This window comes from Elgaria multicarinata, chromosome 8, assembly GCF_023053635.1.
Source record: "Elgaria multicarinata webbii isolate HBS135686 ecotype San Diego chromosome 8, rElgMul1.1.pri, whole genome shotgun sequence".
Classification (NCBI taxonomy): domain Eukaryota; kingdom Metazoa; phylum Chordata; class Lepidosauria; order Squamata; family Anguidae; genus Elgaria; species Elgaria multicarinata.
This window is the reverse complement of record NC_086178.1, coordinates 79703797-79717745: the sequence shown is the minus strand read 5'-3', so window position 1 is coordinate 79717745 and position 13949 is coordinate 79703797. Positions and strand designations below refer to the sequence as shown.

Genomic DNA, 13949 nt, shown 5'->3' with positions numbered 1-13949 from the left:
TTTCCAGGCACAATTCAGAGTGCTGGTTATGCGCTATGAAGCCCTATGTGGCGGTCTAGGTTATCTGAAAGCCCGTATTCTCCCTTATGAGCCTGCCCATGCCCTGAGATCTTCAGGAGAGGCCCTTCTCCCAGTCCCACCATCATCACAGGCGGACCTGGTGGGAATGTGGCTGCTCCAAGGCACTGGAACTTTATTCCCAGGGAGGCTAGACTGGTTCCCCACTTGCTATGTTTCCGGAGGCAAGCAGAATATTTCCCCCCCAAGCAGGCCTTTGAGGAATAGCCTGGATCTCTGTTTATACGTATGATGATGATGATGATGATGATGATGATGATTAGTCAGTTGTATTTTAAATGTTTTAATATTATAGCGAGTTTAATTATATTTTCAACTTTTGTATATTTCTGTTTATATGTTTTAATTGTATATGTTTTTACTTTGTAAAGCCGCCTTGAGTCACAGTATTGGGGAAAAGGCAGGATATAATTAAATAAATATGTTGTTGTTGCTGTTGTTAATAAGAACAACAATAATAATCCCTTCTGTATTTCTTTTATGTTAAAATGTAATTTATTGTCAGGAATTACCTGCATGTTGTTATTATTATTATTATTATTATTATTATTATTAATAATATTTATTTATATAGCACCATCAATGTACATGGTGCTGCACAGAGTAAAACAGTAAATAGCAAGACTCTGTTAATGTATATTAGTTATATATATATATATATATATATACACACACACACACACACACACATTTATAATCTTTGTCCACATAACACAGATTTTATTTTTGTTCTTAAAATAAAAAAAACCTCACTTTTTGACCGATGTCCTCAGGGCAGTTTCTTCTGTCAAACTGAGTAATTCTACTAATTATTTCTTGAGTTCAGTTCATTATTTTTATGAAGCGTTATGTGAACCTCTGACATACTTTGCCACTATTCACCATTGCAATTCAGCAAGTTACTATAGTTTCCAAAAGTCATTGGGCAATAGAGGGCACAAAACTCTCCTGTGCTAGTGGGTTCTCATTAGTACCCTGAACTTGTTATGATTTCACTAAATGAAAATAGTGCACTTCTAGACCTCATAATTGCCGGGTTCATTTTGAAAATGTAGTTGCAAACCTGCACTCAGATGCAACATAAGGTCCGTGGGTTCTTTGGATTGTTCTACATGCATGTTCACCATTACATTCAGGCATTGCATTTTGGGGGGTCTACGCCATGGTTTGGAGCCAAGTTTTGGCTTAAGTCCCATTCCTTCCATCACCCTCCCGCTGCTCATTAGGTAAACATCCGAGTAAGGGCAGATGAGCAGATGGCTAGCATTGGCAGTGGGGCTGCATGGAGCCCCCAGTGGATCTGGGTCTGGCAGGGCAGCTGCAGCACCAGGTGTGTGTGTGGGGGGGAACAGGTTGGGTCCAGGAAGGGGGCAATCTATGGCACTGTGCCACTGGTCCTGAACATATAGGCAAAAAATGTGAACAAATTATCCTGAAGCAAACCCATATCTATATTTTATGGAGAGGCAAAGTTCAGCATGCAGTCTGGTGCTGAAAATGAGTTCTCCACCTTCTCTCTGTAATGTTTAGGCTGACTTAACTATGTTTCTTCACCTCTACTACCAGCAGCCAATGATGTGGAGCAGGGAGAGGGAAATTCATGAGGTGGAGAACTCGACCCAGTCTTGCCTTTCCGGCAACAGCCCCCAGTTGAATGACACATCCAGTTTTGCCTTAACTCAAGGCTTTGTTCATGTGGCTTTAACAATACTAGAATAAGAGTCCCAGGATGGTGATTTCAGGATGGTCAACAGGGGTCTGGTGTACCTTCCACCAGGTTTTCAGAATTCCATGCCACTTTTGTTGGTTACACGTAACTGAGTTTACAAGATAATTACAATCATTGGCTATGGCTGCTATGTGTATAGCAGGGCTTACGCTACAATGAGGCAGAGTGAGGCAGTTGCCTCAGGCAGCAAATTTTGAGTGGTCATAAATGGGCAGCAAATAGTTAATATTTACCTTGTTGTTCTTGTATTTCTATTGCCATGTGGAGAGAGAGATGCTCATGGCATTGTCTGACACATGTACCAAAATAATTCAGCTAACTCTGGGTACTGTTTACCTTGATTTGGGTGGGTTGGGACACCATTGGGTGCTCTGCCTCAGGGAGTAAAATGTCTTGGGTGTATGGAGTCTCCCCGTGATGAAGAACCCTGCTTGTGTAGAGTTCTAAATCTCCTGGAGAATCTGTGTGTATATAATAACAAGCTCCGGTCTACAGATGTACCCCTCCAATGCATGGATGGTGCCACCTACAAGTGTAGCCAATTCTCCCCCTCATGTAATAGTTAATTGCATATAGGAGAATGGCCACATTAGACATAAAGCAACTGAGTCAATTTAAAAATACATTGCCAGAGTAGGAGGTTTATGATTTGAACCCAGATTTCTGCATTACAAGTCCAATGCTCTGTTCCATCACAGTCTGGTGTTATTATCAGTGCCATACGTCTGTTAAATATGTTGATAGAAAACTAAGAAGAAATCATGAACACCTTTTCTTTTTCTTTGCAGTGAATTTTGACCATTTCCAGATACTTCGAGCAATTGGCAAAGGCAGCTTTGGCAAGGTAAGAGAAAACTTCTTGATTGGGACTGGGGTTGTGTGTGTATGTAGCGCACAACAATGAAGACAATGAGATGATCTTGATTTTGTTAGAACTTGGTTGTAGTTTTTTTCTAATTTGACCTTATAATGCAATTTACCTTTGAGTAAACATGGCTAGGATCTCACCAAATTTCATGAAAACATTTAGATGCTTTATGTTCAGAGCTCATTTCATGGGCTTGGTTTTGACATTGCTGTCATCTGCCTGATGCTCCTGAATCTTTGGATTAAAATTTTGGATCAAAATCCAAACAGGTGGTGTTTTTTTGAAGACTTTATTTAGAAAAAGTGACGTGGGCCACAGCTGATGATTTTAATTTTAATTTTGACAAGCTCATATCTCGCCTTAGGCCCTGATTAATATCTTTGAAACCAAAAAGTCCCTTTCCCTCCCCTAATCCAAAAATAATCAAGAAGATTAAGGTAAAAGTGCTAAAATGTCATGGAATCAGCTGAGTCGCAACATGCAATTTGTTCAGTGACTCACAGAATGGGTTAGGGCTGATATGTACGAGTTGCTATTTCCATTATGATCTGCATAATCTTTTAATTCAGCGCCCCATAGAGGAGCTAATAAAATGCAGTCTGGGAGTTGGAGCTTGTGTCAAAATGTGCACCTAACTCTTAGGCATCAATATCGATGGTATGCTAACAATGTTTTTTTTTTTCAACTGGTAGGGTGACCATATGAAAAGGAGGACAGGGCTCCTGTATCTTTAACACTTGTATTGAAAAGGGAATTTCAGCAGGTGGCATTTGTATATATGGGGAACCTGGTGAAATTTCCTCTTCATCACAACAGTTAAAGCTGCAGGTGCCCTGCCCTCTTTTAAATCTGGTCCCTCTAATATAGCTCCTGCACCTTTAACTATTGTGATGAAGAGGGAATTTCAGCAGGTTCTCCATATATACAAATGACACCTGCTGAAATTTCCTTTTCTATGAAACTGTTAAAGATACAGGAGCCCTGTCCTCCTTTTCATATGGTCACCCTACATCTGGTGAACAGGAATATAGAAAGCACACATTCAAAGAAGTTTCATTTAACAAGAATATAGAGGGAGAGAAAGAATGACACTGAAGCCACACATGCACACAACAGAGAGCGGAAGTTAAAAAGATATGTCCTGAGAGAGAGAAAGAGAGAGAATTTACCCAGGCATAACTGATTAACAGCTAGACTTTAAGTGGAGTTGCTCAACCTCAGAGAATGTAATGCAACAGATTCTTGCCTGTGACTGAAAGTGTGAAATACTCTAGACTAAAGTGTGTTTTAAATCAATCCTCTACTTTAGCGCAGTGCTTTTTTCTTCTCTACATATGTGTACTATCTACCCTATATGTCTCCAAATATCAGTCACTGGGGTAGAACAGTGGGAGCGTGCTGTTGGCCTCATGTCCTGCTTTTAGGACTCCCATAACCATCTGCTTGGCAACTGCAAGAAACTGGATGCTAGACTCAATTGGCCTTTGGTTTGGTCCAGCAGGGCTCTTCTTATGAGATCTATTTAATATGGAAAGAAATGACATGGGAGTAACCCAAGCTTTATTTTGAACTGGTTTAGCTACCCGTTTTTGGGGTGGTTTTTTTTTTAATGGATCAAGCTCCACATCTAACTGTGTTTGGCTACCCATTTTTTAATGATCCAAGCTCCATCTGTGCTGGACATCAGTACCTCCTTGTACAACCTGTGCAGAACCTCCTTATCAATGTGAGCAATACCACACCAGAATGACCTTACCGTAGGGCCACATAACGTGTCTTTGATTGTGAGAAGAATTGATTGAATTATTCACATATACAAACATCTGAATAATTAAATAAAGTTGAAGTCTCAAAAGTAGTCCTAGTGAGCTGTATTGTTGATTTTTGTGCACCAATATTAAGAAAAGTCCGTAAATTGTTCTAAAGTCATAGGGCTAGATACGGACCAAGGTCATAGCTAGACGGGCGATATGCTGGGGCGATCCCGGGATCGTCCCTGTGAATCCAGATGATGCATAGGGGACCCCAGGAGCAGGGACGGATAATCCCTCCCTTTCCCCAGGATATGGCCCTACCCTTTCAGCCTGCTTCTTCTGTGGTCTCGGGGTGATCCCAAGACCACTGAATGTGTGGGTGGGCATCATGGTTTGTCCCGGCTCCATGCGGTTACTTGTGAGGAGCTGGGACCTGCACATGGGGTGCAGAGTTTCTCAGGAGCTCTGCACCCATTGGGGGTGGGCTGGGGGGAGTGGGGAAATTATTATTATTTTTTAAAAAATAACCCTACCCTTGAGCGCACGAGCGCTCCTTCTGTTTCTTTAAAACAACAACGGCAGGCATGACATCCTGTTCCTCCAAGGTCATCGCGCGCTGCATGTAAACAGAGGGGGAGACCTCGCAATAAAAATATTGCAAGACCCTCACCTCTCCATCGCGCTAGACCCGTAGGTCCAGCTGAGGCCCAAATTAGTTGAACTTAGTTCCCATTGGTATCAGTGGGGTTTAAGTCATGACTATTGGTTTCTATGGAACCTAAGCTCAACTAATTTATTCTAGATCCAGCCCATAGTGGGCACTGTGTACCAAATATAGGGACAATGCTCCCACGCAAGCCATCTTTATTACATAGCTCATCAATCGAAAAGGGTTGTGAATAATCTTTTGATCTTGCTCACCGTAATATAAATATAGCTGGCACCAGGACACATAGTTCTGGGTCCAGAGGAGGCCAAGGCTGTTGAGTGATAATGGGGACAAGTACAGGTCTGGCCCATCCATTAGTCAACCACTTCAGGTGGAAGATGCTAGGAAGGAGGAGGAGGAGCAGCCCCTTAGCCATTGCTCCTGAGCCAACCACTTCAGCCCACCAGGAATGATCTTCTTTTGGAAGTCAGATCTGTATGTGCCACCAGCCAGTCCTGCAACCCCTAGACTAGCTTGGTGTGGTGTGGTTGAAGATGCTACCCTCTTGCCAGTGTTTAAGTGAGAGTCGACTGCCAGTCCAGCTGACTGTTGTACATGGAGTGGAGAGGGGCCCCATCTTGTCCTTTGCCACAGGCAGCAAAATAGCTTGGGCTGGTTCTGGTTCCGTTTTACCACAGAAGTGAGTGTCTCTCGGCTGAGGGGCATGTGTTGCAATGCTGGAGGCCTTGTTGCAATGCCGAAGGCCTTGTTGAAAACCTACACCTGACGCCAAGAGTAAATAAATCTACACATACATACATAAATGTACATATAAACCAACTGTGGTTGCATGTTCCTACATATTTGTAGTAGATGGGAAACTGCTTCCACACAGTACAAACTGATGTTGTTATTCTGGCATCTGTGTCTGTGTGTGTGAATATTGGAAAGTGGGATAGATTTGCACTGTTGGCCTAGTCCGTGTTATTTTGGTATTCGTATATATATACCACGGGAGCCTGGGAATGCACTGTGAGGAAGTGTGCATATGATCTATTCAAGTAATATTTGTTGCATATCTCTGTAACCTGTTTGTATTTTAGCTGAATGGGCTTATTCCAAAATAGTTTCAGAAATGCAGCATACAGGTTTTTCCTTCTTTTACAAATTCCTTAACCCAGTTAGAACTAGCATATGCATCTCTCTCTCTCTCTCTCTTTCTCCCCCGCCCTCTATATACTTGGAAGCAAAACAAATGAAGTTGGTCATCCTTCTTTTGGATTTACCACTGAAGAATATGTAAAACCTGAAAGGAGACAGAAGATTAATTGATGGACTCACTCCCAGGTCACCTGGGGTTTGGGTGATATCCCAGCTACTTTTCTCCCTCCCTGCATCGACCATTTTTCTAAAGGAACATTTTGGGAACCACAGGAATATGCTCAACAAGTGTTTTATGCAATGACTGTAACAATGTACTGCTCATGCATATCCTATTTTTTGTCCGCGTGATAATGTCCTTGCAGACTGCTACAAGTTATCATATTGAGAAAGGTAGCTGGGAAAATGTTGTCATGAAGCAGCTTTTGGTTTCACAAAAGTCTAAATATTTCTTTATTTAGGGCACAGTCGTATGCATGTTTAGACAGAAAAGCTTCCTAATACTGTCCACATTTCCTGAATCGTGCATTATTGCCATGAACCTGTTTTTCCCCCAGTGTCTGATATTTGAGGTACTCCCTTGCATCAACAAAAGTTAAATGTTTCTTATTCACTGGGGTTAAATCTGTGGTTCAATATGTCATCTGAACAGGGCGAATGACTAGGTGAGACAAACTTAGCACAGGACACTCACTCAGCAATTATAGCCATATCACCCAGCTCCTGCAGCCGTTATTCTAACTTGATTGTAAATTGTCATTTCCAGATCTCTGTGTTGGTAATTAGAACATGTATTGCCAGCTATTATTGGGATTCTATTTTTGGTGCTTGTAATAATTGCTGAATATACTCTAAAGTCTTACTGGAACTGAGGTTGCAATGGCCACATCTAATCTGTGACTCTGCCAGGTGAAATTAAAAGGAATGGAGCTAAGATATTAAGGATGGAATCCTATGCACATTTAGACAAAATAAAAAAGTCCTACAACTCTCAGCATACCCCAACCAGCATGCAGTTGTAGATTTCTTTTCTGTCCATGCATAGGATTGTGCCCTTAATGTGTGTTTTTTAAAATGAAGTTCCACCCAAATAGTGTTTGAGGTAATTTACAGCTGGACCCAGCAAACCAGTGCAATTGGAGCATTGTTGCTGCTGCCCATCCCCATTGCCAGGTAACCCCAAGAGGACCCATAAAAGGTGCAGAGCACCCGCCCTCACCTGAGGGCACTTTGGAGCACCCCTGGAATGAATGCTTAAATTCATAAAGTATTTAGTCTCACAAACTGTGTTCACTTGTAAAGCTCATATCGCACAGGGATGTCAATACAGTCTAGCAGGGTGTTACATATTCGTGGCTCGTGCCCACCCGAACATAGCCTTGGTCACATATCTGATTTTACAGCACACAATTAAGACAAATCTGTTCTATATAACACCTCAATGTTGAAATCACTGAAATAAAGAATGAGTGAGACATTCAATGTATCTGAAATTAACTTCATTTACTACTACTTTTGTAGCTTTTACTGCACTTTGAAGCTTTTGTTATACTGCATGTGATACATTCTCTGCTTCCCTCAAATATCTTTTCTGACTGTATCCTCACTCTGCTGCCAACGGCTGCTGCTGTTAATGGGTTTGCTGTCGGCCGGCTGGCCAGCTTTTTTATTTTTAAATTTCATTTTAAAAAAAACCCACTTGTGTATGATTGTCACAAGTTTCTCTACTCTAACATTAGGGTGGGTGTTGTGGGCAGCAGACACTACTTCGCCCATTCACACTTCTCACTTATATACATTAGCTTCTTAAGGCTTGTGTGTCAGCACTACTTTGCACATCCAGACTTTGAACTCCTATCTACTTCCTGCACAAACATGCGACTCTGAGACCCTCTTCCTAATGCCCTGCGTTTAATGCCAGCACCATGTGGCTAAGTTACAACAGGTGTCTCTGGGTTATCTGTGCAGCCTCTGTTGTCTCTCTCTCTAAGTCACTGCAGCCAAACCAAAGCCTCCAGCCTCAAACAATCTCCCCTCCTTCTCTCTCTGCCCAAGTCTCCTGCCAGTCCAGCCAGGTTGCACACTTGTGGCCGGGGGTATTGCTTATTGCAGCTTATTGCTTGGTCATGTCTGGTGATTCTTACTTTAAAAACCGCCATCTGCCTCCACCTCCTCTCCTCCCGCGCAACCGCTCAACTCTGACATACTCTTAAAACACTCTGGGTGGCAAGCCAGCCTCTCAGGGCTAAGCTACAGATGCATCTGGGTTGCCTTCAGCCTCTGTCTGTCTTATGCCAGCCAGCCAATGTCTACAGCCTACAGCCTCAAACAATCCACCCCCTCTCTCTGCAAAAGTCTCTCAATGGTCCAGCCAGGCTGTGCCCTTGTACCATGTGACCAGGGGTAGGGTGCCACCTTGGTCACATCCGGTGACTCCACCACCAGCCACCTCTACCTGCACCAACACTGAGACACTCTTAAAAGGCTCTGTGTGGCATGCCAGACTCTCAGGACTAAGCTACAGCCATCTTTGAGTTGTGACTCTGAGCTCCGTCTGACAAGTGTTTTATTGTGCTCACGGATTTCTCGGAGTTCCCTCACATGATGGCGTCTGCCTCTTGTGTGCCTTCCACCACTTCTGGCCTTCTTTGCTCCACAAGGAAAACCAGAAGAAGTCTGGTTGCTGCTCTCTCCTGCTGTGTGTGGGAGAAATAGCGTGCTTACAATGCTGAACTGAATGGGCCTTGTGCTTATTGTTTACTTCCTGTTTTCAAACAGGAAGTAACTGAGCAACGAAACCAGGAACGGAGAAGCCAGGGTAGGGAGTGTTTTCCCTATGTGTGATGGAGCTTTCTGTATGAAACTGATGCCAGCCAATACCTCCAGCCAGCCAATGCCTGCACCAACACTTGATTCTGAGACACTCTTGAAAGGCTCTGTGTGGCACACCAGCCTCTCAGGGCTCAGCTACAGACATCTCTGAGTTGTGTCTTCAGTCTAACTCCATCTCTAAGAGATATGCCAGCTAGCCAAAGCTGCAAATCTATCTATTTTTCTCTGTTATCGATCTGGCCACTGCATTTTGCTCAAGCTGCAGCTTCCAAACCGTCTTCAAAGGCAGCCCCACGTAGAGTGCATTGAAGTAATCTAATTTGGAGGTTACCAGGGCATGGATGACTGAAGCTAGGTTATCCCTGTCCAGATATGGGTGTAGCTGAGCCACCAACCGAAGTTGGTAGAAGGCACGCCATACCACTGAGGCCACCTTAGCCTCAAGGGACAGAGATAGTTCTAGGAGAACCCCCAAGCTACGAAACTGCTCCTTCAGGGTTTTGGTATCAGGCAAATCTAAATATATTTCATTGGTTCGCTGCAGATTTCCCCCCTTGTTAGTCCCTGATGCTGCAGTTTCTTTCAGTAACCTTAGCTTTAATGCAGTATAGGAAACGTCTGCTTTCATGTCCACACAGGAGTGGCTTTGTGCAACCAGACCTTTGTCAGATACATAAGCTGCTATGGTGTGAAGATTTAACAATGAATATCTTGACCTTTCTGCCTTTTCTTTCTCTCGCAGCAGAGGCTGCCTTTTGTGTGGGCACCTGGGTCTGTCTTTATGATGTATTCCAAGCCAGACACATGGCGGAAATAAAACTGATGATGGTTCTGCAGGTCTCTGTTCCTAGTGTTGGAAAATCAGTGACAGGAATGGAAGCGAATATTTGGAACAGAAGTCAACGTTTCTCATGCAGGCTTAGGATCAAAAGCTGCCCTACCTGGGATCTTAATATCATGGACAATTAAAACTAGATTGAAGTGACAATAATCAAAAGTATGGAAGGGAACAGATCTTGCACATACAGCAGTCTTTCCCAATGTGGTGCCCTTCAGATGTACTGGGACTGCAATTCCCATCATGCCCTGCCCAGGCAGCATGGTCAATAGCCATGCTGGCCACGCATGATTTATTTTATTATTAAATAAAATTATTATATTATTTTTGTTTTATTTAGCGTCCTTTTAAACTGCCCAGTAAGCAAAGTTCTGTGGGCAGGGTACAATACATTAAAAACATAAATACAAACATTAAATAATAAAGACAGGGCAGAATGAAATCAATATAAAATCAGCAGCAAAGAATAAAACCATGCCAGCATGTAAAACCACATTAAAACCAGTGGCAGAATAAAGTACTAAAAGCACATAAAAACAGGTCTTAAAATGGCTGGGAGAATAAAAAGGTCTTTACCTGGTGCTGAAAAGACTACAATGTAGGTGCCAGGTGAGCACATCTGGGAGGGAATTCCATAAGGGAGTTGGGGTCACCACTAAAAAGGCCCTCTCTCTTGTAGCCACTCTCCTCACCCCATTTGGTGCAGGCACCTGGAGGAGGACCTCAGGAAATGATTTAAATGTCTGGGTGGGTAAATATGGGAGAAGGCTTTCTTCAGGTAGCCTGGCCCCAAGGCATTTAAGGCTTTAAAGGTTAAAGCTAGCACTTTGAATGGGCCTGGAAGTGGACGGTTGGCCAGTGTAGATGGAGAAATACTGGTGTAATATGATCACATCAGCAGGTATGTAATGAAATACGTTCACATTAGTCAATGGGAGTTGCAGTCCAACACATCTGGTTATGGAAGGCTGATTTACAGAGGGATTGAAGTTACAGCTTAAGATGTTGCCTTCGTATTGTTATGAAATGCTGGCTTGGATCCAAAGATCCCACTGCACAAATGGAAGTGCCTTGTATTCAACGTGGCAGGGTCTTTGGATGTAAGCCACTGTAATTCTACATCTTGGATGTGACATTTAGTTGTTATGGTGCATGTAATTCCATCGCAAATGGGAGTCTACATCTAAGAACATAATGAGCTCTGCTGGCTCAGACAAAATATCCATCTAGTCCAGAATCCTGTTTCCCGCAGTGGAGAACCGGAAGCCTCCAGGAAGCCCATAAACAGGACATGAAGGCAATAGCTATTCCCTGCTGCTGTTCCCCAGCAAATGTCATTCAGTGGCATACTGCCTTTGAACACAGAGGTTACATCTATTGCCATCAAGCCTAATCATCACTGATAGGGTTATCTAAGGTCATTCCAACTTAAGTCCATATCTAAATTGCAACCTTTGTTTTTCCTTTTCATATGAAAATGCACGCGTACCTTCATGTGTACTTTTCCAAATGTACAGTACACATCAAATGTACACATTTTTCAAGTGTATGCTGTCGACTGCCTTGCAAGCTTGGAAAGGTATGGACTTCGACTGCAGATTGTGCCCAAGTCCACGTTTGGTCCAGAAGGTGTGAACTGGATAAATCCTGATAGAAAACAAACTGAAACGGAAATCTTACATTCCTAGACTTGTCCTCCTTTTAAAGCCATTGAAGTTAGTGGCCATCAGCATATCTTACAACAGTCATTCTATTAATGAATTACATGTTGTGTTAGCCATTTTCTCCACACCATGCATGAGTTCATAAACCTCAGCCTATCAGGTTTCCATTAGACAGCAGTCCTACACACTTACCTGGGAGTAAATCCCATTGAAGGCATTGAGACTTACTTCTGAGTAGACAATGCCTTAAATTGCACTGTTCCTCAAATTTTTTCCTCCCTAAATGGAAAAGCCCATAAATGCTTTAGCCTTTCCATAAATGCTTTAGCATTGAGTGCACTAAGTGCACTAAGGGCTAGTCTGAGACATTTTTTATGCCTGTGGTGAAGAACAAGATGGCGCCCAGCTTCAACTGGACTAGCCTTTGAATTTTGTTTCAACACTGGCAACGGGAAAGTGTCCTCCGCCACATTTGAAGGCAGCAGGCTAGTTTAAAACATTCAGGACAGGCTTCTCATTTCCAAGAGAAGGAAATGGCTTTGTGGGGAGGGGGGGGCAGGTCACTGCTGCTGTCTCCCAGCATCTGCTGCCTGAGATGGTTGCCCCACACTGCTCAATGGTAGGGTCCCTTTGCTGCATATGTTGAAATGTGGCCTGCGATCAAACGAAGTGTGTTATAGTACACCTGTCTGAGAACCAGCATAGAGGATGGGAGAGCTCATTTAGATGCCTATAGAGGTTGCTTTCACTCCTACAGAGCTAGAAATATCTCTGAACAGAGGGCATGGATTGTGCTGCTAGGTGTAAACATTTATTAGGGATCAATGTTAAATTTAATGTTTAATGTCTTCAACAAAGGCAATGAAGTATTAAGATGTCAAATCTATTTTTCACCTGGTTGTGTTCCTAAATGTGCTGATCAAAAACATTTCTAATTATGAATACTTGTGTGTGTGAGGGAAACCAAATTAGCAACATTAGAGGTAAATAGTGGAAATTGTAGATGGTGAATCCAGTGATTCCAATCTTCATTTTCCTTAAGCTTTTGTTTGTACAACAGCAAGAGTTCCCTAACCCTGTGTGGAGTTTATTTCAGTTTGAGTGCAGAATATAGAGGGTAAATATTTGATTGAGGCTTATATCTGCAATACCGTTAGTAACCCGAGTTTCATATTTTTCATGTTTTAATATGTGGACATGTGTGGTTCCAAAATAGATTAGGCTAGACAAATCTCTGTTGGCAACATTCTCATATTCTCTAAATCTGTTTCTCTTTCCAATGAACTTAAGAAGGCAGGATCTTGGAAGCCCCTGCTATCAAGGAAGAGGTGTAAATTTGAAAGTGCTCTTGCTAATCTGAGAGTGCTACTGTTATTCTGTTGCTTGCTGCAAGGATCTGTCCTTCCAATGATACATTTTCCACACATCTTAGTTGTAAAGTGCCTTTTTATTAAAGATAAACTACTTACATTTGTATGGAGAGTGACTGGTGTTTCCCCCAATTCTTTTCTCTATAGTTTTCTTTAACTATGTAGTATTTTCTTTAACTAACTTTTTAAAGGAATCAACAGGCAATCATAACAAAATAAAACAAAGCAAAAAGTCAGAACTTACAATAGGAGTCTCAAATAACCTGAAAAAATAATCTCAAGTGGAGGCAAAGGTAGTCCAATGACTGGGTTGGGTCATAAATGGTTTAGTCTAGGGGTAGGCAACCAGGTGCCCTCGAGACATTTTGGACTGCAACTCCCATCATCCCTAGCCAATACTCAAGGATGATAAGAGTCAAAGTCCAAAACATCTGGAGATCTACCATCTGCCCAACCCTGCCCTACACTTTCAAGGTAAATAATAATGTAAAAGGTTCTAAATCTAAAGGCCTAAGTGCCAAAACAGGCCACTTTAAACCTGTGTCAAGCAGCTATGTCTTTCTTCATTTTTATTCTAGAGTCGGTACATGGGTCTTAATCTTGATCGGGACCTTAGCATAGGGCACAGGAGGTGGGTTTTTTTGGTTTTTTTACAATCCCCATATTACTATAGCATAGAAATTGGGGGGTAGGGGAGATGTAGGAGTTAGAAACACATTTAAATTAATGTCTCTTTTGGCCTTGAAACATCTGCTAGAGAGGCCACAAAATGCCAAATTATTTATCTGTCCTTTGGGGACCATTTAGCTCCATGACTAACCATCTATTGTTTTTTAAAAGCAGTGTGATGGGGAAAGAGAAGACTGGGAGGGAGGGTGAAATCTGCCTGTTCCTTCGTGAGGCCTACAATTTAGGCATCCTCCATGCTTTCAGGCTATTTGGAGGTAGATAGGGATGTCAGGGCGCTTCCTGGTGAACCATCCTCCCAAGTCCTTTCTTAAAACAG

General features: G+C 42.5%; 1 protein-coding gene across 1 annotated transcript in view; it reads left to right on the top strand.

Annotated features, from left to right (window-relative positions):
• Positions 1 to 13949, top strand: part of STK32C (serine/threonine kinase 32C) — a 196246-nt gene that overhangs the window by 117725 nt on the left and 64572 nt on the right. The window contains exon 2 of the mRNA XM_063131600.1: positions 2596 to 2651. Coding sequence (XP_062987670.1) covers positions 2596 to 2651 — 56 coding nt within the window. The remainder of the gene's footprint in view (positions 1 to 2595; positions 2652 to 13949) is intronic.